The 26,847-nt window shown below is 33.8% G+C and overlaps 1 protein-coding gene across 1 annotated transcript in view; it reads right to left on the reverse strand.

The window, feature by feature from the left end:
* MDGA2 (MAM domain containing glycosylphosphatidylinositol anchor 2) overlaps window positions 1-26,847 on the reverse strand; it is a gene marked incomplete at its 5' end in the record, with an annotated part of 465,609 nt that overhangs the window by 32,084 nt on the left and 406,678 nt on the right. The window contains 2 exons of the mRNA XM_039218217.1: window positions 8,294-8,314; window positions 12,572-12,749. Coding sequence (XP_039074148.1) covers window positions 8,294-8,314; window positions 12,572-12,749 — 199 coding nt within the window. The remainder of the gene's footprint in view (window positions 1-8,293; window positions 8,315-12,571; window positions 12,750-26,847) is intronic.

Raw genomic sequence — 26,847 nt, forward strand, 5'->3', positions numbered from 1 at the left:
GTACAAAATTGCAGGTATATAGGATGAATAACTCTCCAGCCAATGACTATACAGCATGATGACTACAGCTAATAATACTGTATCATATAATGGAAATTTACTAACAGAATAGAGGTCATTACACATACACACAAATGTAACTATGTGTCAAGATGGTATGTTAATTGACTGTAGTAGTCAGTGGAACACTGAATAACATGGAGGTTAGGGTCACCAACTTCCCATGCAGTCAAAAATTCATATATAACTTTTGATTCCCAAAAAACTTAGCAAGTTAATTAGGTGACTGGAAGTTTTACCAATAACATAAACAGTAAATTAATACATGTTTTATGTGTTATATATTTTATGTACTTTATCCCTACAATAAAATAAGCTAGAGAAAAGAAAATGTTAGGAAAATCTAAGAGAAAATGCATCTAGAATGTGTACTGTATTTATTATAAAAAATCCATGTAATAAGTGGACTTGTATAATTTAAACCTGTGCTGTTCGAGGACAATTACATATATATTTAAGTTGTAAAATACAATATATATTGTGTATAATATATTTAAATTACATATACATATATATGTATATGTATTACATATGTGTTACATATGTAATTACATATATATATGTAATTTTTATTTTAAAAAATGTAAAAAAGAGTATGGTGCTGCCATAAAAACATAAAAGACAAATGGGACAGACAGAATCAAGAGCCCAGAAATAATCCCATGCATATGCAACCAAATGATCTTTGAAGAGAGAGCCAGGAACACACAATGGGGAAAGAAAAGACTTCAACAAAAGGTACTAGAAAACTGGACATCCACATTGAAAAGAACAAACATGTGACCTTATATCACACAATAACAGAGAAATCAATTCAAAAGAGATTAAATACTTTAAGACCCAAAATTGTTAAACTCCTAGAAGAAAATATAGAGAAAAGCTTTCATGACATTGGCCTTGGTAATGATATTTTGCATAGGACAGCAAAAACACAAGCTAGAAAAGCAAAAATAAGCAAGTAGATCAAACTAAAAAGCTTCTGCACAGTAAAAGAAACAACAGAGTGAAAAAGACAACCTTTTTATATAAAGAAATCTTATAATTCAATAGCAAAAAAATAATAATAACCTGATTAAAAAATAGGGAAAAGACTTGGATAAACATTTCTCCCAAAAGATGTATAGATGGGCCAACATGTATACAACAAGTAGCTCAACATTACAAATCATCAATGAAATGCAAATCAAAATCCCAGTCAGACACTACTTCACACCTGTGAGGACAGCAATTAAAAAAAAAAAAATAACCAGCATTGCCAAGCAAGTGGAAAAATTGGAACCCTTGTACACTGTCATAAGAAAGCAAAATGGTATAGGCAATAAGGAAAACAGTATGAAGTTTCCTCAAAAATTACGAATAGAACCATCATATAATCCAGCAATCTTATTTCTGGGTATCTATCTAAAAAATTGCAACCATTCGTTTTAAATATTTATTTTTCAGAGAGACATAGTACAAGTCAGGGAGGAGTACAGGGAGACAGACACAGAATCCAAAGCAGACTCCAGGCTTTGAGCTCTCAATACAGAGCCTGAAGTGGGGCTTGAACTCAAGATCCATGAGATCATAACCTGAGCCAAATTTGAATGCTTAATTGACTGAGCTACCCAGGCACCCCCAAAATTGCAACCATTATCTCAAGGAAAAAATTGTACTGCCATGTCCACTGCAGCACATTTCACAATAGCCAAAATATGGAAGTAACCTAAATGCCCATATATGGATGAATGGGTAAAGAAGATGTGGTATATACATACAAGGGAATATTATTGAGCCTTAAAGAAGAAAATCTTCCCTTATGTGACAACACTACTGAACCCAGAGGTCATTATACTAAGTGAATTAAGCCAATCCTGGAAGAACAAACACTGCATAATTACACTTATGAGGTATCTAAATGATCCAAATGCACAGAAGCAGAGAGTAGAATGGTAGTTTTCAGGGACTGGAGGAAGATGGAAATGGGGAGATAGTGGTCAAACGGTATAAACTTTCAGTTCTGCAAGATAAGTCAGTTCTAGAGATCTGCTATACATTATGCCTGTAGATAACAATACGGTATTGTGTATTCAAACATTATTAGGAAGGTGGATCTCATGTTAAGTGTTCTAATCACAATTTAAAAAGGAAAGAAAGAACTGATGGAGGAAGGCAGGCAGGAAGGAAAGTAGAAAGAAAACCATTGGGATATACATTTAAAATGAAAACAGAAAGCTTTCCCTTTGAATTTAAGGAATAAATTTTTGTTTTATTTTGTTTTTGTTTTCAGAGTCAATACTCACTGTATCTCTTTGTGTTTATTTATATTTTATATTATGAATAGGAATATTTACAGGGAGCATAAGCATTTAGTGAATTCTAAATCAGTAAAATTCTGGATAAATAATATTCCATGTAAAATATGTTCCAGCATGTCTTTACACCATGGATCTTCTACTAAAGACAGGACTGCTTGATACTAACAACTGAGATCTAATGTTGGTGATAGCAAGGTAGCTATATGCATGGATGCATTTCTTTAAATGTGTTTTAGGCACAACAAGAGATTGCTTGAGCTACTATTTTGGAGTCATAATAAAGCAATGCTTGATTTTAAATGTTTTCAGTTGTTTAATTACATATTGTATACACACAAAGAAAATGTCCAAAGACAAAAGTAAAAATTCAGGATTTTTTGATGCCAAATCTTTTTATGTTATTTAAAATTATATATGATGAATTTTTATAAAAACACTTAAACATCTTTTGTGTAATTTAGCCTTGTAAAAAAAAAAAAGAAAATTTGCCTACAAAAACAAAAGTTTTTAAAAACTGAAAATTTAAGTCTCTTGTAGGAAAATTAAGCAAAAATACAGCTTATAAGAACCTAATACATGCCTATAATTTTAGATATACCTAAAATGCTTCATAATTTGCTTATTTTATAGGTGACACTAGTTGTTTGCAATAAGATTTAAGAATACAATAATTTATAGTGGACAAAGATACCTAAGGTAATCTCAATAGTTCTTCGTTACTTCTGTAGACAGACCCCTCTACAGTGAAGAAACCTATTATTGGAGAGATTTTATAAAAAGTAGAAAGATAAAAATGGGAAACAACTACCATTTCTGACTATAATAATCCTATGATTATCCTGTCATTATATGTTAGGTAATTATGCAAAAGGCTATTAATTTAAAAGTTTATTGGAATAAGGAATATCTTGATAATAAAAATGCATGTCTGTAAAAATTTATCAAAAGTTAATATTATGTTAAATATTAAAAGTTCTTATCAAATAAGAAAGTAATACAGTCCAGGATTTTCACAAAGATATGCAACTGAAGACTGATTCAATCTTGAAAGTTTCACTAGTTTTCTAACTACAACAAAATTTTGGTAGTTTTAAGGGCTCCGTAGAAATAAATGAGTATATTTGAGATATTTCACATTACATGGTTTCCAGAATTGTGCTTTATTTCTCAAATCCTTCTCAATATGAAGAAGACGGAATAAAACTCAGGGATAAGCAGTCTGATGCCCTGCAGTCCTCTAGCCCAATGACACTGTTGCATTGCCTGATCCTGTTTCTTAATTTTTAACTTTATTTTTTTAGCTTTACTGAAATATAATTGACAAACAAAATTATATATATTTAAGATATACAATCTGATGTTTTGATATGCATTTTGGAAGGATCACCACAATGAAGCAAATTAATATCTCCATCACTTCATATATCACACAGTTACCATTATTTATCTTTCTTTTGGAGGGGAGAATACTCAAGAGCTACCCTGTTAGCAAAGTTCAAGTATACAATACAGTATTGCTAAGCAGAGTCAACATGCTGGACATTAGATGTCCAGAATTCACTCATCTAACATAACTCAAATTGTATATGGCCTTTGACCGACATCTCCCATTTCTCCTTCCCTCTTGCCCCTGGAAGCCACCATTCTACACTCTGCTTCTGAGTTTGACTGTTTTAGGTTTCATGTAAATGAGATTATGCAGGATTTGTCCTTCTGTGTCAGGCTTAGTTCATTTAGCATAATAAACTGAATTTATTGGTGTTGTCTCAAGTGGCAGGATAACCTTCTTTTTAAAAGCTGTTTAATATTCTCCATTTTCTTTATCCATTAATCCATTGACAGACACTTAGACCATTTCCATATCGTGGCTATTGTGAATAATGCTGCAATGAACTTGGTATTGTAGATATTTCATCAAGACAGACATTTTATTTCCTTTGGATATTTTACCTAGAAGTGAGATTGCTGGATCATTTAGTAATTCTATTAATTTTTGAGGAACCTATGCCCTGTTTTCTTAAAAAATTTTTTCTTAATGTTTATATTTGAGGGAGAAAAGGAGAGACAGGCAGAGAGAGAGACAGAGTGTGAGAGGGGGAGGGGCAGAGAGAGAGACAGAATCTGAAGCAGGCTCCATCCAGGCTCTGAGCTGTCAGTACAGAGATTGATGTGGGCCTTGAACTCAAGAACCATGAGATCATGACTGGAACCACAGTCAGACACTGAACAGACTGAGGCACCTAGGTACCTCTACACTGCTTTCTATAAAGGCTGTAGTAATTTGCATACCTACCAACAATGTAAAATGGTTTAAGAAACTGTCCCTTCCCTATTGTATGTTCTTGGCACTCTTGTCACAAACCAGTTGACTGGAAATTCATGCATTTACTTGTGAGCTCTGTATTTTGTTCTATCAGTCTAAATGGCCATTTTTTTTTTGCCAGTACTTTGATTATGGTAGCTTTGTGATATATTTTAAAATCAGGAAGTACGATGCCTCCAGCTTTATTTTTCTTGCTCAAGATTATGTTAACTATTTGGGATCTTTAATGGTTCTCTATGCACTTTAAGATTGTTTTGCTATTTATGTAAAGAATGTCATTGATATTTTGGTAGGGATTACACTAAATCTGTAGATTATGTGGGGAAATATGGATATTTCAACAATATTAATTCTTCTAATCAATGAACATGGGGTGTCTTTCCATTTACCTGTCTGCTCTAATTTCCTCAACAATGTGTTATAATTTTTAATGAAGAAGTCTTTTATTTCTTTGGCTAAGTTTATTTCTAAGTATTTTATTCTTTTGTTTTGATTTTGAATGGAACCATTTTCTTAATTTCCTCTTCAGATAGTTCACTGTGAATATACAGAAATGTCACAAGGTTTTTGTACATTGATTTTATATCACATCACTTTACTTAATTTGTCCATTAGTTCTAAATTTGGATTGATATTTTAGAGTGGGTTATTACGGTAAATTTCCTTTTCTGTTGTTAAGCTATTTCACTGAGACGGTGAATTTTCCTGCATATGTATTATTTATATATCATAATATGCATATTTATGGTTATATATATATTATGCATATGTATTTCATACATATACATATATATATACCATCTTGTACTTATAATCTCTAATATAAAGCAAAAGAAGCCCCCCAAAAAACTTCCCAAAAGTTTTAAATTTTAACAACTTGACAGACTTCAGAGCCTAAACCAGACCAACTATGCTTTTCAAAACATTTAAATTTTTTGCAAGTTTCTGTTAATTTTTGAGACAGAGAGAGACAGAACATGAGCAGAGGAGGGGCAGAGAGAGAGGGAGACACAGAATCTGAAGCAGGCTCCAGGCTCTGTGCTGACAGCTCAGAGGGGTTCATACTTGTGAATGCAAGATCATAACCTGAGCTAAGTTGGACGCTTAACCAACTGAGCTACCCAGGTGCTCTTGCTTTTCAAAACATTTAAAGCCTCTTTACAGTAGCAAATTTCAACTCTATTGGTGAGATACTTGTGAGACCTCAGAATTCATTCCTATCAGATTTCAACTTCTTTCTATTTTCTTTTCAATTAACACAGTCCAATTGGACTAAACTTCAGGCTTGGTCCAAGGGTACCCTTCCTGAGAAACAAATCACGTATGGGAAGGGCAACTGAGCACTACTACTGCTTTACTGGAGAACTGTGGTTCTTCTGACAACGAATCATCCTACCAATCAGTTCAAAAGTTTTTTTTTCTAAAACTATAAGTAGAAGGCCTTCCTATTTTAAATTTAAATAGTGTTTTGAGTCTAATGAAGAATCATACTATGACAAATTTCATGGACTTACTCTATATAGATATTTTGGAAGCAGATACCTAGGATAAATAAATTCATTTAAAGACTATGTAAGTTGTTAAAACAGCATCTAAAGTTAGTTTCATTTGTTGCCAATATATGTCTCATATCATATGTATTTTTATGTCAATAACATAAAAATGCTCTTTTAAAAAAATAATTTCTCTTGACAGATTATGGAAATCATTGTATGATGCTTACTAAAAAGTATTTGTTCTAAACAATTCTAATCTTTTAACATATTGAAACTTGGTAAAAAGTAAAAAGTACAGTTGATGGAAATCTTTGGTATAGAGAGTTATACTGGAAGGTATTTTAAAAATAGAAAATCCAATTCATTGTCTGACTATAAAAAAAACGCTTGCTGAGGAAGAAGTTGGTAACTATCACCTAAAGGATACAAGCTTTTAAAAGCACTCAATTTCTAATTAATATTGTTCATCTTCAGGGCACATTTTTGGCTTCTGTAATGTTTGAATGTTGTACTCTAAACACTCTGAGCTTTGCTCAGTTATTGTCTAAGACCTTCGTTCTGATGACAAGTATGCCTTTCCTTACCTTCCTCACCAAAGGAACCTTTATCCAATATTCAAGGACCAATTCAAACAGCACGTCTTCTGTAAAACCATTTGCCAAAAAATTAATGGTACTTATTAAATTGTATGGAAGTAATCTGTTGGCAAACAAAGCTCTACTATTTTTTTATATATGCATTTTTCCAGTAAATTAAAGCTGCTCACAAATTTTTCCTGAATTGAAATATTTGTCAACTTTATCCTGTATCTAATTTTCCCATGACAACTAATTTTAAACACTTGTAGTGAATTTATAGTCAGAGATTTTACCTTCAAAAGAATTATAATCAATAGAGTAATTAAATAGCAATAGTACCCTGAGTGGAAGCCAGGGAGAACCTGATTTATGCAATTAATTCATACTGAAACTGTCATGTATTTGTTCTTTCAACAAATGATCATTGAACGTCTGCTAAATATAAGATGCTGTGACAGACAAAATGATAGTGAGATATAGGGAGAAATCAGAAACATACTTAGCTCTTAAGTATTTTATAATCTACTGGGGAATATGACAAAATAAAAACTAGCTTACCACCCTGATGAAGATAAATTGTTACAGAAAATCAAATGGAGAGAATACTTAGTGAAGAAAAAAGCCTTTGTGCTAAAGTTTATAAGCAAACCTCAAAGACTTGAGGATATGCACATTAAAGGGTCATTGGTGACAACAAAACAAAGTGTGCATGAAAGGAATATGAAAACAGTAAAGATCTACAAATGTATTCAGTATTATGATTGGATACGTAGAAACAGTAAAAGGATCGTTAGTAGAAAATAAGGTAGAAGCAGGTTGTGTAGTTTGGTCATGGTTTTTTAATCTGTGAAAGGCCATTGTAGAAAAGGAAAGGTAGTAAAATGAGAATCAAGATCTGCATATTTTCTTCACTGAGCATAGGTAATGGAGAATATTGGGGGGATGGGAGTAAGAGTGGAAAGTGACTCTCCATTCTTTTATTGGCCAAGAACAATATATTCCTAGGCACAAAATAGAAGACACAAATCAATCTTTAATGTGAAATATTATCAAGAGGATGGGGAACAGACTATCTTTTTCATTAAAAATGAGGATACAGACTAGTGACCCATGATTAATATTGATTAAACCACTCAAATACCAATTTTCTAAGTAACTATAGTCTTGTATAACTGGCTTGTAGAAATTTAAAATGAAAATTAAGGAAAAAAATAATAGCAATGTAAATTAAATCCACTGCCACAAAAGAAAAAAAAAATAATCCCAGAGTTATATAACAAATGTTAAGTTGTGGGAAATAGCTCCCTATTTAGAACTTATAAAAATCATTGATCAATGTTAAATAATTTGTCTTTATACCCTTATCCATAAACATTTAAAATTCACAATTTACATTTAAGGCCAGTTTTACTGTTTCTAAGTCATTTCGTTTTAAACCAAATATGAACAGTTTCTAAATAATCTTTGTATGCCTATGAATTTTTTTATTTTTCTTAACTGTGAAATGCTGTACCATTATTAAAATAAAAATATACTTACTCAAATGAGGATTAACAGGAGCTACAAGAAAAGCAAAAAATAATGTTAGCATGGCTTGAATGTCTTTTATAAATAAAAGTCTAATCAGTGTCTCATGGTTCCTTATCAAAACTTAATGATCTTCCCCACTGTGACCATGGAGAATTGTGTCTGCAATCCATTTTGTTCTAGAGGAGTGAATAGAATCTACTTTGGAGCTCAGCAATAACAGTCTCAAAATACCCAAAAGATCAATGCTAAATAGCATGTGGGATTTGTTCATTTTCCAAGGAATGGAGTTGCTGATCTTTTATATCTTAACCAGTGCAAAAATCCCCAGAAATCAAAACTCAGGCTGACAGCAGGCCAACCTGTAATCTAGATGGTTTAACAATGAAAGCAATTATCCAACAGAGATTACATTTTAGATTTTTTCAGTTATCTACTTGTGTTGAAAATAACATGGTATATATGAAAATAAGGCATTCCTTATTTCATGTTATTACATGCACCCTAAAACAAAGAGCTATACCAGTGCTGTTTTGTCTAATCTCTCTCTCTCTTACACACACATACACACACAGGTTTTCAAATAAAAAGCAATACATTGCACTTTTTTGCACCAGAAGACCGATTTATCTTCAAAAAATGAATTGCGCTTACCATGTAAGTGACAACTGAGGTCTAGCTGAAGAGAATGAATGCTTTACGTTTTACTGAAACAACAACAAACATATATCTAATCTAACAGACAAAATGGTATCTGTGTATATTGGTTAGTTATTTATCACTTTGAGAGCATATTTCATTCTGGATCAAGTAAAACATGACTGTAGTCTCCCAGGATTACAATAGGTAGTTGAAAAATTTGAAAAACTTGAAAAATTTGTCTGCTCTATTGTTAATTTCTAGTGTTTGCCATTAACCACTTTTGTCAAACTTGGATTTTACAGGTAAAGTATGATAGTCAAAAATGCACACACATGCACAAAACATGTTCATGATAATTGTTACATTAGTACATTGACATCAATTTTAACAGTTAGTTTTTCAACCAAATATTTCACTATTTCTTACAGAAGACAGATTATTTTTATTACTTTATTTTTCCCATTGTTTTTCCCATTGCAAATATGAAATACATAATATAGAGAAGGGACTATATTATGTATAGTGGAGAAAAATAATAATTCTTTTTCTTGTAAGATATCCATATATTATCACTCAAAAATTAATTAGTAAAAATTAAAATTATTTCATAATTATAATAATATGAAAGTTTAAATTTGCCTATGTATTATCGCACAAAGAAGTAAATATCTTTGATTTATAATTTAGTTCTAAAAATTAGTCACATCTACAGTTAACCTCTGACCAGACTGAGTATTAACTGAGTATTCTGCTACAATATCATTAGTCACCAAATTCACTATACGTAGCAGATTTAACCTTGTGAAAATTTTCCATTCTAAATTCTAAATATTGCAATGAGTCCATTTTTCTTCTTTTATTCAACTGAACTTTCATGTGTGATTTTTAATAAATCTCTAGATACCATTTAGGTAAACTTTACCCAAATCTATATTCTATGAAAGAGATCTTAATTAAAATGTTTAAGATTTTAATAAGTATGCCTAAGAATGTAAAAATAATTAAAGTTGAAACTAGCATAATACCTATCCTCCAGATTTCTTTTCTTTCTTTTTTTTTAATGTTTTATTTATTTCTGAGAGAGAGACACACACACAGCATGAGCAGGGGAGGGTCAGAGAGAGAGGGAGACACAGAAGCTGAAGCAGGCTGCAGGCTCTGAGCGAGCTGTCAGCACAGAGCCTGACGCGGGGCTCGAACTCACAAACCGTGAGATCATGACCTGAGCGGAAGCTGGAGGCTTAACTGACTGAGCCACCCAGGTGCCCCTCCAGATTTATTTTCCATTTTAGTCTCTTACCTCAGAGTTTTCAATAAAACTACTGAGCTTCTAAAGACGTTTTTCTCTATATTTCTTTAAGAAGAGTCATATAATTTCTAAATATAGCAAAGCAACATGGATCCTCAGTCATGAAAGGGTAAACTAACCCAGTTCTATTTAGTTTGTCATTGTTGCTTAACTCTGGAGGACACTGAAACTTTCTGGGTCCTAATATCTTCTTTTTTACATGAATGGATATTAATGTATTGTTTCTAATGCCCCTTCATATGAAGTAGTCTACAGTATTATAACTTAGGGACAGGGGGCATAAAATTAGATAAAAAGTCATAATAATTTATAATTTATAAGACATATACAATTAAATTTTAGAAAAAATATATTGAGATACTACCTACTTTTGTGCCCTATGGGATAATGGAGGTAATTAGAGAATAACAATTGTTAGAGCCATTAAAATTTATTTCTTTTTTAAATGTATTTTGAAAGAGCAAGAGAAGGGAGTGTGCATGAATGGGGGAGGGGCAGGTGGGAGGGAGAGAATTCCAAGCAGGCTCTGTGCTGACAGCAAGCCTGAAGCAGTGTTCCACCTCACAAACTGCGAGACCATGATAATAATATTACTATTATTCTATTAATATTCCATTCTATGTTGTATGTTTTCTTTTCAGTGAAACTGAATATATCTAATTGATAAAAAGAGAGTGGAGAAAAGTGATTTCACATGAAAAGCAATTCTAATGAGTTTTTTTAGGTTTATTTATTTCTCTTGAGAGAGAGAGAGAGCAAGCGAGCGAGCACTCATACATGTGCAAGCAGTGGAAAGGCAGAGAGAGAGAGGGAGAGAGAGAATCCCAAGCAGGCTCTGTGCTGACAGCACAGAGCCCAGCACAGGGCTGGATCTCATGAACTGTGACACCATGACCTGAGCGGAAATCAAGAATTGGACGCTTAGCTGACTGAGCCACCCAGGTGTCCCAACTCGAATGAGCTTTTAATAATTTCACTGTACTTTTTATTTTGACAGTATTCACTGTTTCCCTCTTAAGTAGAAAAATCTGCCTTAGGCTAAACTGAATGGAGAACTTCAACCACAAAAAGCTATATTCTATTAGTTTTTAAACTCAAGCTCTAGTAATCAATGATAAAAAGAATAATATTTCACTAAAGTAATGAAATAAATATGAAATATTTTGCCAATGACTCATTCAACCCTGAAAAACATATTGACAGTTCTAGAGGTAGTCGGTGAATATTACAAATTTGAACTGAAAAATTCACATAAACTTCAATCAATAAAATATTAATCAGTTCCACTAACATACACACAAACACGCTCACATACATTTAGCTATTTTTAACATTAGCAATCTAAAAGAAAAAATGACCAAAAAAATAAACTAGGATATACTTCAATAGATGAATGGATCAACAAACTACAATACATCTGCACAATGGTAAATATTAAGCAATAAAAAGAAAGGCACTATTGAGCCTCAGACATGGAAAAACCTTAAGGGCATATTGCTGAATTAAATAAGCTAGTTTGAAAAAGCTATATGCTACATTATTCCAGCTATACAATACTCTAATAAAAGCAAAACTATGGACAATAAAAAGATCAATGGTGTCAGGGTTGAAGGGGATGGGGATGGATAAATAAGTGGAGCACAGGGGATTTTTAGGGGAGTGAACCTCTTCTGTATCATACTGTGATGATGAACAAATCATATTATCTACTTATCACAACTCATGTAACTGTCCAACACAAATAATGACCCTAATGTAAACTATTTGTTTTTTTAAACAACAATATGTCTATATTCTTTAATCAATTGTACAAAGTGTACCAAACTAAAGAAAAATTAATAAAGAAAAGTTAATAATAGGGGAAACTGTTTTGGGGGAAAAGAACACATACAGAAGCTCTCTTTAGTTTCTGCTCAATTCCTTGTAAATCTAGAAATGCTTTAAAAAATCAAGTCCACCGATTAAAAACCAAGTACTGGTAGTATTTGCTAATTTCTTAATGACATAAATTTTAACGCCATCAAGAATTTGAAAAAAAATGCAAAATTACTGCATCATAACTGATAGGATAGAAAATAAAAGGACACTGTTGGCATTAGCACAGGGATTCAGTGTTAACTAAAACATTATTCTACATCTCTACATTTAAATCAAATATTATAATTTATGATGATTAAGTTTTCTATTTTTTTGTTTTCTCTTTTAGTCACTTGACTGATGACCCAGAAGGCCAATATGCTACATTTTAGTTTGTGTCTAAATTTAGTAGAGAGTTGCAATGTACATATTCTAGACAGTTTAATATGCAAATAAATATTTTAAAATAAAGTACTACTTACCACTATATTTGATGACGCGGATTGTTGAATCTCCTTCGCCAAATTTGGTGAGAGGAGTTAGTCGGACTTCATATGCCTCTGGTTTAATTAGCTCAGTCAAGTTATATGTAATTAGTTCTCCCTTCTGAATATTTCCATTTATTTTAATCTCTTGTTCCCACCAACGCTGCTGTCCAGCCTGAAATCAAAGGAATGATATAATAATGTTCTCAAAATTTTCTTCAGAGATATTTACTGTGTTCTAGAAAAATGTTCAAAAAACTTTATAAAATTTTACTGAATAAAAAAGTACATTATATTGTACTTTTATATTTCTATTTCTATTGTACATTATATTATATTCAAGTTTCTAGAATATGCAACAAATTTGGTAGATATTTCAATGCAGATGTTTGCAGATAAATACTAAATTATCACAGGATAGTTTGGCTGATTAAACAGATTTAATATGCCACCTTATTAAAAGTCAGAAGATAAAACACTAGTCTCTATTGCTGTCTCAATTTGAAGCTTGTAGAGATACAAGTTTAACTACTTTTTTATCTTTCTTAAAGTTTTTATTTAAATTCCAGTTAGTTAACATATAGTGTAATATTAGTTTTAGGTGTACAATATAGTGATTCAATTCTTCCATACATCACCTGGTCCTTATCACAAGTGGACTCCTTAATCCCCATCACCCATTTCACCCATGCCTCCACCACCACCAATCTCCCCTATGGTAACCATTAGTTGTTCTCTATAGTTAAAGAGTCTGTTTCCTGGTTTGCCTCTCTCTTTTTCCCCTTTGGCCATTTGTTTTGACTCTTAAATTCTACATATGAATGAAAGCATATGGTATTTGTCTTCTCTGACTCATTTCACTCAGCATAATATTCTCTAGCTCCATCCATGTCAACTGCAAATGGCAAGATTTCATTCTTTTTATAGTTGAGTAATATTCTAGTGTGTGTGTGTGTGTGTGTGTGTGTGTGTGTGTGTGTGTGTACCACATCTTCCTAACATCAACTGATCTCCTTTAACAAACAAGCAAAGGCAATACATTGGGTGTCCACATGCAAAATACTGACTCTAAATATAAACTTTATACTTTTCATGATATTTAACTAAAAATTAATTGCTGACTTAAATGTAAAACATAAAACTACAAAACTACTAGAAGATGACATAGGAGAAAATCTAGATGACCATGGGTTTGGCACCAATATTCAGATACAATACCAAAAGTATAATCTAGGAAACAAAGAATTGATAAGCTGGACTTCTTTGAATAAAAAATTTCTACCGTACAAAAGATATTATCAAGACTATTGAAAGACGAGAACAGACTAGGAGAAAGTATTTGCAAGACACATCCAAAATATATAAGATCTCTCAAAATTCAATAGTAAGAAAACAAATAATCCAGTTAAAAAATGGGCCATGGATCTTAACAGAAAAGATGCTCCACATTGTATGTCATCACAGAAATGTAAATCAAAACAATGAGATGCCACTGTATACCTATCAAAATAGTCAAATTCCAGAACACTGAAAACACCAAATATTGGTCAGGTTGTGGAGCAAAAGTAACTCTCATTCATTTTTCTTAGGACTGCAAAATGGTATAACTCATTTGGAAGATCGGTTTGGTTTATTAACAAAGCTAAACATACCCTTACCATATAATCAACCAATTGTGTCCCATGGTATTTACCCAAAGGAGCTGAAAATATGTCTGCACAAAAATCTGCCCATGGATGTCTATAGCAGTTTTATTCTAAATGGGCAAAACCTGGAAGATACCAAGATGTCCTTTAGTAGATGAAAGGACAAATAAACTGTGCTACAACCAGGCAATGGAATATTACCAGTGCCAAAAAGAAATGAGCAATTAAGACATGAAAAGACATAGAGGAAACTTAAATGCATATACCAAATAAAAGAAACTAATCTGAAAAGGCTACATACTGAGTGATTTCAACTGTGTAACATTCTGGAAAAGGTAAAACTATGGAGACAGTAAAAATATCAGCGGTTGCCAGGAGTTCAAGGAAGGGAGGGATATGTAAGCTGAGCACAGAGAATGGGGGGGGGGGGAGTGAAACTACTCTGTATGATAATATAATGGTGGATACATGTAATTATACACCCACAAAATGTACAATACCAAGAGTGAACCCTAATGTAAATTATGGACTTTGGCTGCTAACAATGGATCAGTGTAGGTTAATCAATTGTAATAAATGTACCACTCTGTTGGGGGTTGTTGTTACTGGTAGAGGCCACACCTGTCCTGGGGTAGGGGGTATATGGAGGAGAATCACTGTACTTTCTGCTCAATATTACAGTGAACCTAAAACTATTTTAAAGGAATAAAGTCTTTAAAAAAATCTGGTGTGTCACTTCATAAGTTTCCTTTCTTTGCATTTTTTCAGTTTTATAAATTCATACACATACTGTATGTATAGTTGCCTTATAAATACGCATCTGATATTTTTATATATGAAGTCTATAGTATCCTTGATCTTGGCACTTTTCTCTTTGTATTTTCTTTTTTATTTTTAACTATTTGTTGATCATGTGACTAAAAGTACTATTTAGTGGGGGTTCTTTGCAGTCTAAAATACAGATACATTTCTTTAGAGATATACCTTTGTTGCTGACACACATCTAAGTGCATTCAACAGTACGGTTCACTTTTATTTTCACGAATTAAAGTGGAAATGATCCCTTGCTTTGGGCACACCTTGTGTCTTGAATCTTGCTTGCTTCACCATGCCAAGCTATAAGACTCAAAGTTCAAGTTTGTCTGGCTTGGTGAGCAGCTGAAGGTAAAAGCAATTTGATTGGGATATTCCAATTAAAATACTTTGATTTTCTATTTTCCCTTACATTTTTACCTAGTAATATATATATACACGCATATACAATATATATTTATATGTACATATAGACATTTTGGATATATTTATATAGTTGCTTATTTTCTGAGGATGGGCTAGTTTTAATTATATAGCCTAATCTGCTACATTTCTGGAAATGTAAATCTCAAACATGTGCCATTAGCACAGGATAGAAAAATGACAAATAAAATTATGGAATAAAACAGAAAGCCTTTATATATATACATATATATACACACATATACATATACATGTATATATATGGGAATTTTCACATAGAAGACAGAAAAAGATATATCATCAGATTGGTTATGTATATGGAAAAAACATTAATTTGATGTCTAGCTTATATAGAAAAAAGTCTCAGGAAGATCAAATAAGACTTAAATTTAAAAGACAAAAGTTTAACCATTTAGAAAAAAATACAGAAGAATGTCATTATGACTTCAATAAAGATATTCCTTTCTTAAACAGAATTGAAAAGCACAGTGAGGCAATTGATAAATAGATAAATTAGGCATCTTATATTTGAAGTTAATATTAAATTTGAAATTTTGATATAAAAAGTTCTTCTCATCATTGCTCCCCATTAAGCAGCCAAAATAAAGCCAGAGGTTTAAAGAAGATATTTAGAACATGTACAGCTAACAGTCTTCTAAATTAATAAGAAAAATAATTCAATAGCAAAATCAGACTAATAAGAACAGGTATTTCATAGATGTGGAAACCCGAATAACTACAGTAAAGGCTCACACTCATCATGAATCAAGAAAATGGAAATTAAAATCATAACACTACTTCCCACCATCAGGTAAACAAAAACTTATAAAATAACAATATTAAAGTTCAATATAGATATAAAACAATGAGAATTTCCTGTCAAAATCCAGCAGGGTGGGAGAAGTGGGGGGATCAGCAAGAATTTACTCCACTTGACAAGCTAAGATGTTGGGGGAACCTGGGTGTCTCAGTTGAGTAAGCTTCAGACTCTTGATCTGGGCTCAGGTCATGATCTCCAGATCCAGCTCTGTGCTGATAGCATGAAGCCTGCTTGGAATTCTCTCTTTCCCTCTCTCTCTGCACCTCCCCTGCTCTCTTTTTCTCTCAAAATAAATAAATCAACTTTTAAAACCAAACAAATCAAGAAGTTAGCCTTCAACAGTATTACAAATACTAGCAGAAGACTAGAGACAACTACGTCAATGAAAAGACAGAGAACACAGTAGACAGCATGAACTTTACATACAGACCAGTACCCTACCCCTTGTCTCTTAAGCCCCATAGGAGTGATGCAGAAGTGGCCAGGCTGAAGTGCACATATCTAGGGGTTGTATCACATCTGGGGGACCCTGAGCTTAAAAATCCTAAGTATCTCTCTCCTCCACCCCTTTGCTAGTTTGTTTTGTTTCCTAAATTCCACATTTGAGAGAAATCATGTTATTTGTATTTCTCTGACTTACTTCACTTAGCATAATACTCTTTAGCTTCAAACCAAGAAACAGACTCTTTATTTTTAAAGTTTATTTTTATTTATTTTTAGAGAGAGAGCAAGCAGAGAAAGGCAGAGAGAGAGGGAGACAGAATCCCAAGCAGGCTCCACACTGTCAGGGCAGAGCCCGATGGGGGGCTTAAACTAATGAACCATGAGATCATGACCTGAGCCCAAGTCAAGAGTCAGACATTTACCCTAAACTGAGCCACCCAGGAGCCACCCACCCCAGACTCTTTTTTCTAAACTTTATTTGTTTATTCTGAGAGAGAGACTGTGTGAGTGGGGAACGAGCAGAGAGAGAGAGAGAAAGAGAGAGCGAGCGAGCGAGCGAGCGAGCACTGTCATTACAGAGCCCGATGTGGGGATGGAACTCAAGAACCATGAGACCATGACCTCATCTGAAACCAAGAGTCTGACACTTAACCAAGAGCCACCCAGGCACTCCTCTTAAACTATAGAGACCAGACTGCTGGTTATCAGAGGGAAGAAGCATGGGGAGATGAGATGGGTTAAATAGGTGATGGGCAGTAAGGAGGGCACATGTAATGAGCACTGCATGGTGTATGGCACTGCTGAATCACTAAATTGTACACCTGAAACTAATATTGTACCATGCTAACTAATTGAAACTTAAATAAAAGCTTTATAAAACACCTTAGTATTTTATAACCGACAGTAACAGAACCTGCTCAACCATTACAGAAAAGGGAAACATAATTATTATGTTGGATGTTAAACAGACTTCTGCTCCCTCTGCTCTAGAGGGAGACAGTGTCTCTATTTTCTAAGGATGTTTGCTATGCAAATGACCTTGAAAATATAGGCTGGAATAAAAAGACGTGCTTTTGCACACAAGATATGCAAAAAAGCTAGACACTCTTGGAAAATGGTCTTCTAAAAAGTCTTGATAAGTACGTAAACTGAAGAGCCCTTTGGCAATAAAACAGTATTACAATGAAAACAGACATACTCTTGTATTTGTACACAGGAAAGCAGAAATATTCATGGCATAGAAATCACAGAGAAAGATCTAAACCTCAATAAGAGATATAATAATAACATTATAGACTTTTCACAAAACATAATACAAAATAAAGCATGAAAAATGAACCGAAGCTGCATATATTACCATGGACAAATTTCACAAAAGTCATATTGAGCTAAACTTAATTTTGAAACAGTCATGTTATAAAAATTAAGTTAAAGTATGCACTTTGAATAAAGATACATAGATATATAAAGATACATATTTATACTAAGTTCAAGATACTGGTCAGGTGGGTTAGGAGAACACCAAGAGAAGATGTAAACAAAGGACTTCACTCCATTTGGTGATCTTTTTGTTGTTGTTTCTTTAGATTGGTGTCGATATACACATTATGAGGATAGTATTTTTGTGTTATGTCTGAAATATTTCTCTTTGTTTTTTCAAAGAGAGAACTGTAGAATAAAAGTTAGAGACAGGCAACTGTGAATTTTCTTAGACTCTAAGGCAGTGATGCCTTGTGTTGCTTCCTACATCTCCATCTGTGGCTATTCCTCCTTCCCTTGCTGGGCTGTTTCTCCTTTTCCTGAATTCTAAGGGTTGATGGTATCCAGAGTTTTATATGCTGTATTTTTGATATTCTGTGTCAGTGGTTCTCACAAATAGGCATGCATGAGTATCATGGAGCAATCTTGTTAAAAACCAGAATTCCAGGTCATAAGTGCCAGTGTTTCTTCTTTAATCAGGTCTAGAAGTACAATTTTTCAATGACTTTAGAAATGTAATTTTTAAAAACCATCTCTTCCTCTATAAAGTAATTTAGGTACAGATGGTCCCGGGGCTACATTGGATGAGGCACAGCTCAGTCTTGCTAGACCACATCATTGATACTAGTAGCTTTTTCTCACACCTCTACATTGATCACTGCCTAAGTTGTATCTTTACGGCAAGTTCAAACAGAACAAAACAAAACAAAACAAAACAAAACAAAAACAGAAAGACCCTCCCACCCACTATATATATTAGTCTTTACTATGTACCAAGCACTATGTGATACAAATTTTGTGTGTGCAAAATTTGGGTGCACTCAAAATAACTCTAATGCTCATCACATTTTCCTGCTTCTCTAGAGTTTATTGCTTCCTTCCTTTTATTTTATTTTTTATGACAGGGCCTTATTTATTTAGTTATAATACATTTAATATACTTGTTTGCATATAGATTATAAATCCAGAAACAATTTCTTAATTATTTTTATACCTGCAGTGTCTGGCTATTAGCTTGATAAAGAAGTGATGAGATTAAACTCTAGCATACAGTGTGTATTTAACTGACCCCCAAGGAGTGCAGCAGGAAATCCAACTTAGTTACTGATAACACATACAATCACTGAATTTATATACATGGGTAAAAATGGAACATAAAACCTAATTGCACAGAAACTGTTTTACTCATGAATAGTTGATACTAGATGTTCGAAGGTTCCTATTAGTTCTGGAGGCTAAGTATTCTAGAAAATAATATAATGTAAATGCCAATTTCTTTCACTGTTTTTAGATTTTAAACTAAAGGCAAAATACTATTATTTCAAAAGATAGATAGAAGAAGCTTAAACTCACAAAAATATACACAGGATAATTTGACATTAACTGTTATCTAAAGACAAACAAGTTTAATCAAGGTATATCCTTCTTGGTGTTAAGTTCAAAACCACTCAGTATTTGTAGTACATCCCAAGGGAAGATTGTAGGTATTCTGTGGTTATAATAAGATGTTCTACTCAAGTAATTTTAGTTGGCAGATACACTGATGTTATTACTTATTGCAAACTCTAGACTACATAACTTCATATGTGTATTAAAAAAGCAATAATTTTGATCCTAATTCTTTAATTTAAAGCTGTAATGAAAGTATACACTTCAGCAGTTGAGGAATAAGCAACTGAATATTTTATATTGTATCTCAGTGAGCTGTGTAAAATGTAAAAATGCAAAACTAAATGTAGTGTTTGCACATACACAAAAGAGAATGCAACATTAGCACACTGGATGGAGGTAATATCACAAAACCTTCAGAGAACACAGGACCCAAATCATAGCTACAAATGACAGTCCCAGAGCATATCCCATAAACATGTTCCTATGAAAGCCATGTGTTAAAAAATTCTTACCATTTCAAGTATTAAAAGATTTCCATTTAACTTTTACTTTTCCTAGGAGATATATTCTTTTCAAATGATCTAGGGGATGACCTTAGAACCTAAAAATCCCCTATCATGTATCATTTTATTAAAAGCTGCAGTTTGCTGTTTTTACCACAGATGATAACTAAAAGGCTATTGTTGAAAAGGTTTTAGGGGGGTGGAATACTAATTTAATTTTTTTTAGTTTTAAAAGGACCAAAATTAGCTCCTTTAAGTAGAAGTCTTCAGTGGACTCTGAAATGTGGTTGGGGGAGGGAGAAGCTGCTGTCTTTGCCTTTGATTTTTGGACTATAAACCTTTTTCAGCATGATAATGAACGCTAATGAAAGGTACTCTCTAAAGGAGGACCCTAAAGGAGAAGAGAGAGTTCACCAACTGAATACAAGATGTATACATGGCTTATACTGTTTATTTTGTTGTAAACGGTAAGAAAAATATTGATAGACCCCTCTTATAGGAAACTCCCATTCATGTTTACCAAGTATGTTGCTAATAAACATAACACCTAATGTTAAAAATCCAGCTGCTGCAGACAGACCCTAAATAATATACTCAGATAATTAGACCAAGAACATAAACTAGCTATAATAACATTTCAGTGGGTTAAAATCCAGATGTATGATAGCCCAAATAAAGGTAACCTGGGCTTTACTCTGCACTATTACTTTAATAACACCTTAAAGGATAAAGGGATAATAATATGGCATTTAATGTACCTTATTTTTATTTTCTACTAATAATAGTATATGCATGTATATCCTTTAATTATACACCCTTTCTTCCTTTGTTACTACAAATTTGAGTCTTATAGTTTTCACACTTGGTATGAATTCTTCTGAATTAGAGTCACTTTTTCAACACCTTTGAAAAATTTGTTTTTTCAGACTTCGCTTATGATATTAATGCCTTTGGAAGTGACAGTACATATTTTTAAATATACAGATGTTAAATAGTTCTCGTCTGCCATTCCTCTTTGGAAGCTAGTATTATTTTTCTTAATTGAATCATGTTTACTGAAAGTTACATAGCTTTAGTTGAAAGCTAGCCTAAAGCTTTTGGCATATTGATTTGTAACTAGTCCTTCAACAGACTGCTTCATCTACAACTGAACATTTTATGTTACCTTCTAAGGCATGTGGGCAACACCTATGGCTTTTCATTGCATTTCCATTGTCACAAATGTGATAGGTCATTGCCAACTAAATAGTGTCTTTTGTCTCTCAGTGTATATCACATCGCCATATTAAAGTTTTTTGTAGAAAGCATGTGGGGATCCATGTTTAAATCAGAATTCAAATAATGCAAGTTGGGGTGACCATGGGATTGACAGAGATCTATACAGAGGAAAGACTGTATCTGGATAGACAACACTGTCTGCTAAGTAACTTACTCTATTGCGTAAATGCTGACAAATTTATTTTAATAAATCCTATATATGGATCCAAATATGGGACACTAAAAAGGTGGGGTGGGAAGATAGAATTGAGGAATGATAGCAGTGATGTCTTTCAGGACAAATGACGTAGTACTTTGTTGTAATCTTACTTGGTAAAATTTAGTAACAGCCATAGTGACACTAAAATCTTTTGACCTGAAAATACTGTCTCATAATTTAACATAATTAATGCATGTTTCCATGTATATTTTAATTCCAGATTTATCCATAAACAAAATAATAGATGCTACTTAATAGTGATCTCAGTTAATAATTGGTTGATAATTTCTTTTAGGAAAGTTATTTAAGTAATTATAGTTTACAAATATGATACATGTTATAATTTTGAAAACAATGAAGAAACATGGATATGTCTAAGATATAATGTAAAGTTAATGTAGTAGAGTGCAAAATATAAACAATATGAGTGTGGCTCTATAAGATACATAAACCTATGAAAAGGTTATGTAAAATAAGAACATCTGTTTGATAGGTGATGAGATTCTGCATGACTAAAAACTCCTTCGATATTATATTAATTTTAGTAGTAGGGACAACTAACTACTATACATTATCTGGTAAATCTGATTCCAAAGACTGAGGTTCAAAATAATGTTACTGTATGAACCTGGGGAGTATTGGAAAGCTACATTCAGTAGCAATTAGAGAAAAGTGTGGAATTTGTAATTTGCTCCTAGAAATTGAATATTCTTTATTTTTCTAAATCTGAATTTTGCATACCTCATTCCAATGATTAAAAAGTAATTAAAAAAACAAATAATTCTTCACAGTTCAAGTTAAACTCAGTATGTTTAAAATTTGAACTTGATAAGCTCAGGTTTTAAAACCAATCAATTTGAGGTGCCTGGGTGGCTTAGTTGGTTAAGCGTCTGACTTCAGCTCAGGTCATGATTTCACAGTTTGTGACTCTGAGCCCCGAGTCGGACTCTGTGCTGACAGCTCAGAGCTTGGAGCCTGTTTTGGATTCTGTGTCTCCCTTCCTCTCCTTCTCTTTCTCTCTCTCCCTTACCCACTCACGCTCTGTGTCTCTTTCTCTCAAAAATAAATATTAAAAAAATTAAAAAGAAACCCAATCAATTAGTACTGGGTACTACCTGGGAAATTAAACCCATTCCCTAGTTTAATGCTCTTGGCATGGTTATTAGAGGGGATGCCTATGGGTAATCTCTCAGATTTAGTCAATTTCATCTGGTCTTTCTTGTCCTATACCAGTTCATATCTTTGGAACTGCCCTGGCCTCTGGGTCAATATTTCTATTCAGTTTAGTGGGCACGTGGGTGATTCAGTCAGTTCAGTGTTCAACTTTGGCTCAGGTCATGGTCGCATGGTTTTGGGTTCCAGCCTCACACTGGGCTTGCTGCTGTCAGCATCAAGCCCCTTTGGGTCCTCTGTCCTCCTCTCTCTCTGCCCTTCCCCTGTTCACGCTCTCTTTCTTAAGAAAAAAATAAACATTAAAAACCGGTATTTCTATTTAGGCTGCATCTTTGGCAAATCACAGGTTCTTTGGGTCTAACAGCACTCTTCCCTTTTTCAGAGGTTTAATAAATTCCTACTGCACACCCCTCCGTCCCCACTCCCCAGTGATGCAAAAGTCTAGCCAGGCCCCAGTGTAAGGCCACAAGTCTAAACGTCTAAACCAAACTGACTCCATGACAGGCTTTAAGTTTCCCCTCTAAACTAGAAGCCCTGAGTTTCAGCTTCCCCGAAACTATCAGGTAGTTTACACATTGCCCAAGGCAGGAGAAACCACCCTTGCAACACCCAATCAGGAAAGGCCAGCGACCACCCTCCACATTGTTAAGGGAGAGGCCTGGAGATAGAAACTATAGATAGGACCCTGTTACCTAATGCTAAAGTTAACCTGTTAATCACCGAACAAGACCTTAGGCTCGCTCTGTGATTGGTTGAATTTAAAGGTACTCTAAATGTTGTAATTGGATCCCGCCAAAAGTAACAAATACTCTAGACAATGTGTATGGTCAAACCCGCTGTCAATGATGTTGAATAATTAAGACTGGATCACTGTTCCCATGTCACAACTTCTGTAACTCCCCCGTCTCAAACCCCATAAAAACCCTACTCTGCCCTTGTTCGGGGCTCTCAGCATGGATCCATTGAGCTGGTGAGGTCTGGGAGCCCGAGCTTAAGCCCGTAATAAAGCCCTTTGCCTTTGCATGCGTGACTCGGTCTCCCTGGTGGTCTCTGGTCGGTGAGGATACTACGATCTGGGTATAACACCAGGACCTGAAAATCTGGCTCAGTCTGAGCTGTTGTGCCACAAAAGGGCTCACCCAGGCAGGACCTGAGCTTCCAGGCCAGTCTTGTATTCTTTGTGCTACACATTCAGAGGTGAGCCTACAGCCTTCCTACTCATGTGGGTTATAGGTGCCTTTCTCAGGGAATGTTTAGGAATTATTCCATTGCTCTTCTCTCACTTTTACAAAGTATTTTTCATGCCTGGAGATTCCATGTATTTGCACTGGAAATTCTCCCAGTGTTTTAATTACTGACACAAAGGCTTTGGAACTCAATATTATTTCTCCTTCAACTACCCTCTGCCCACTTCCACCACCACAAACCTCCATTTGACTTAAAGTTTAGGTCTTCAAGGTTACTGTTTTTGCTTAGATTTTATACAATCTATTCAAAGCTCATTTGCCATCTTTTTGATTTTGTGCTACTATAGTGTTTGTAGGTTTGCCTTCACGTTCTTGGAATAGGTCTTCACATCCTTGGACCATAAACCTCAGTGTCCTCTGTGGTAACTTTAAATAACAATCCAGCAAGGGAAAAAAAAATGAATTGCAATAATTTAAAAAAATGCATTTGTTAATATTTCAAACTCCCAACTGCCCTTCTGCAATCAAAGTTTTTAACTCACATGGTAAACTAATGTCAAGAAAGACTTTGGAAAGCTACTATATTTACCTTTGAATGCGTTGAAAGTTATTCCATATAGTTTTTCTAATTTACATTCCTTATCATAATAGTTACATGATTCCAAATGAAAGAAAAGAAGAAAACAACCCTCAGGTAACTTCAGCATTGAATAGGTCTACAGCTTCATCTTTCAGGCCGGTTTGCTAAGTTTTCTTTCCTTGTATAACTAATGAGCCGGTGCTCTCCGTAGGGATGTGAACTAGCGGCAGAGTCTCCAGTAAATATCACTGGTATATAAATGAAATGCCTTGTAAATATATTTCAGGGCTGAATCTTAAAAAATGAAAATGAAACATTAGGCACATACTATAAAGTCTTCAGTGACAACCAAATGAAACATTTCTGCTTAATGACCATAGAAAAGGAAAACACAGAAGAAGAAAAATAGAGCTGGAAACTTTTAAATACATTAATGGTTTTATGACTTGAAGTAAAAATGTAGTTCCAAAAAATTAAGACGAGTATAGAACAGAATTTTGAATAAAAGGAGAACTTTCAGCTTCCTGAAAAAAATTTAGTTTCTGCAATAGCTAAACACTGAGAAGGGAATGAAAACAAAAATTAGCATTTTACATAGTCTTAACTGTTTAGTATTTATATTTTCATGTGACATAACTTTACATTTCATGTAACTTTTGAAAATATATTAGAATTACATGACAATATTAAGTAGCTAATATTTATTGAGTGACCACTATGTTCTAAACATAGTAGTTATTATTTAATTTAGCCTCAAATTCAGTGAGGTAGTTAAATAATTAACTTTAAATTATATCCATATTATCATATTTCACCTATTCTAGTAAAATATGTAGAATTGTTTTTTTCTTTCTTTTTAATGTTGACTTATTTATTTGAGAGAGAGAACAAGCCAGGAGAGGAAGAGAGGGAGAAAGAAAATCTCAAGCAGGCTCCTCGCTGTCAGCACAAAGCCCAGCACAGGGCTTGAACTAGTGAATGGTGAGATCATGACCTGAGAATAAATGAAGAGTGCCAACAGAGCCCCCCAGGTGCTCCTCATTTAATTTTTATACAAATCCAATGAGATTAGTATTTTATCCTTATTTCCTCAGTCAAGGCAATGGAAACTAACAGAATTGATAAACTTTCCCAGGACATGTAGCTGGTAAGTAGCAAGAATCGATAAAGAAACCCAGTATAGTCCAATTTCAAGGCAACTTTCCTAACAATATCACTATTCTCCTCTTCCTATCATATTCAATGTATCGGTTTCACAATTTGTTTCTGACCAATGTGCATTTTATTCACACTCCTTTAGGAAAGTGATAAAGGACTTTTACACTAGGGAGGGCCTAATTATGTTGAAATGAATTACATAGCTGTGTGTGACAGATTTAAGATAAAGAATCTATCTTTAGGAGGAGGGTTAGTCATACAAAAAGCTTTTGATTTTGTGAGTTCTGATGGTTTAAGAGAATTCAGATTCTGCTTTTGAATTTTATTTCAAGACTCCAGTGACTGCATGCTCTGACTGTGCTGAGTTCTGTGATCATAAGTGTTATATAAATCATTAAGTGACAGGGTATTTCATATTGCCTTGGGAAAGGATTTGAGTGTACAAATGGTGAATCCCCTCCACCATGAATTTATTACTTTCATCTGTTAAAACAAAACATCAACATTGGAAAACAGCCAAAAGACCATATATAACAGTAAAAATAATCATGCTTTAGCAGATAATGATAAATTACTATGGAAGAAAAACGGATTTCCTATCAAGTTAGGAAATAACATAGTCGAATTACTTTCTTGTCATGCTTGGATCAGCAGGTAAAACGATACCTCAGCCTAAAGACTAATTGATAAATTAAGCAGCTTAGGCAGCATTTTTCTTCATAAATTACTGTTTCCAGAATTTACAAATAGGTCAGTATTCAGGGTTTTGATTTTGTCGTTTCATTTTGGTATTTCTTTGATATAAGGGGCTCATCATCGCTTCCTTCAATTATTTTTATGAATAACCTGGTGTGATGTTTTATTTCTGCTATGAGACTTTCCATGTCTCATCAAGAAATTATAATAGCCTTTTTTTTTTTTTTAAATGTTTTATTTATTTCTAGGAGAGAGAGAGAGAGAGAGAGACAGCGTGAGCAGGGGAGGGTCAGAGAGAGAGGGAGTCACAGACTGAAACAGGCTCCAGGCTCTGGGCTGGCAGTCAGCACAGAGCCCGACGCGGGGCTCGAACCCACGAACCACGGGATCATGACCTAAGCGAAAGTCGGACGCTTAACCGACTAAGACACCCAGGCGCCCCTATAATAGCCTTTTAACTGAATTCTTTGCTTCTAGTGAAT

The sequence above is a fragment of the Hyaena hyaena genome, unplaced genomic scaffold, assembly GCF_003009895.1.
Source record: "Hyaena hyaena isolate Hyena2069 unplaced genomic scaffold, ASM300989v1 scaffold_743, whole genome shotgun sequence".
In the NCBI taxonomy this organism is placed as follows: Eukaryota; Metazoa; Chordata; class Mammalia; order Carnivora; family Hyaenidae; genus Hyaena; species Hyaena hyaena.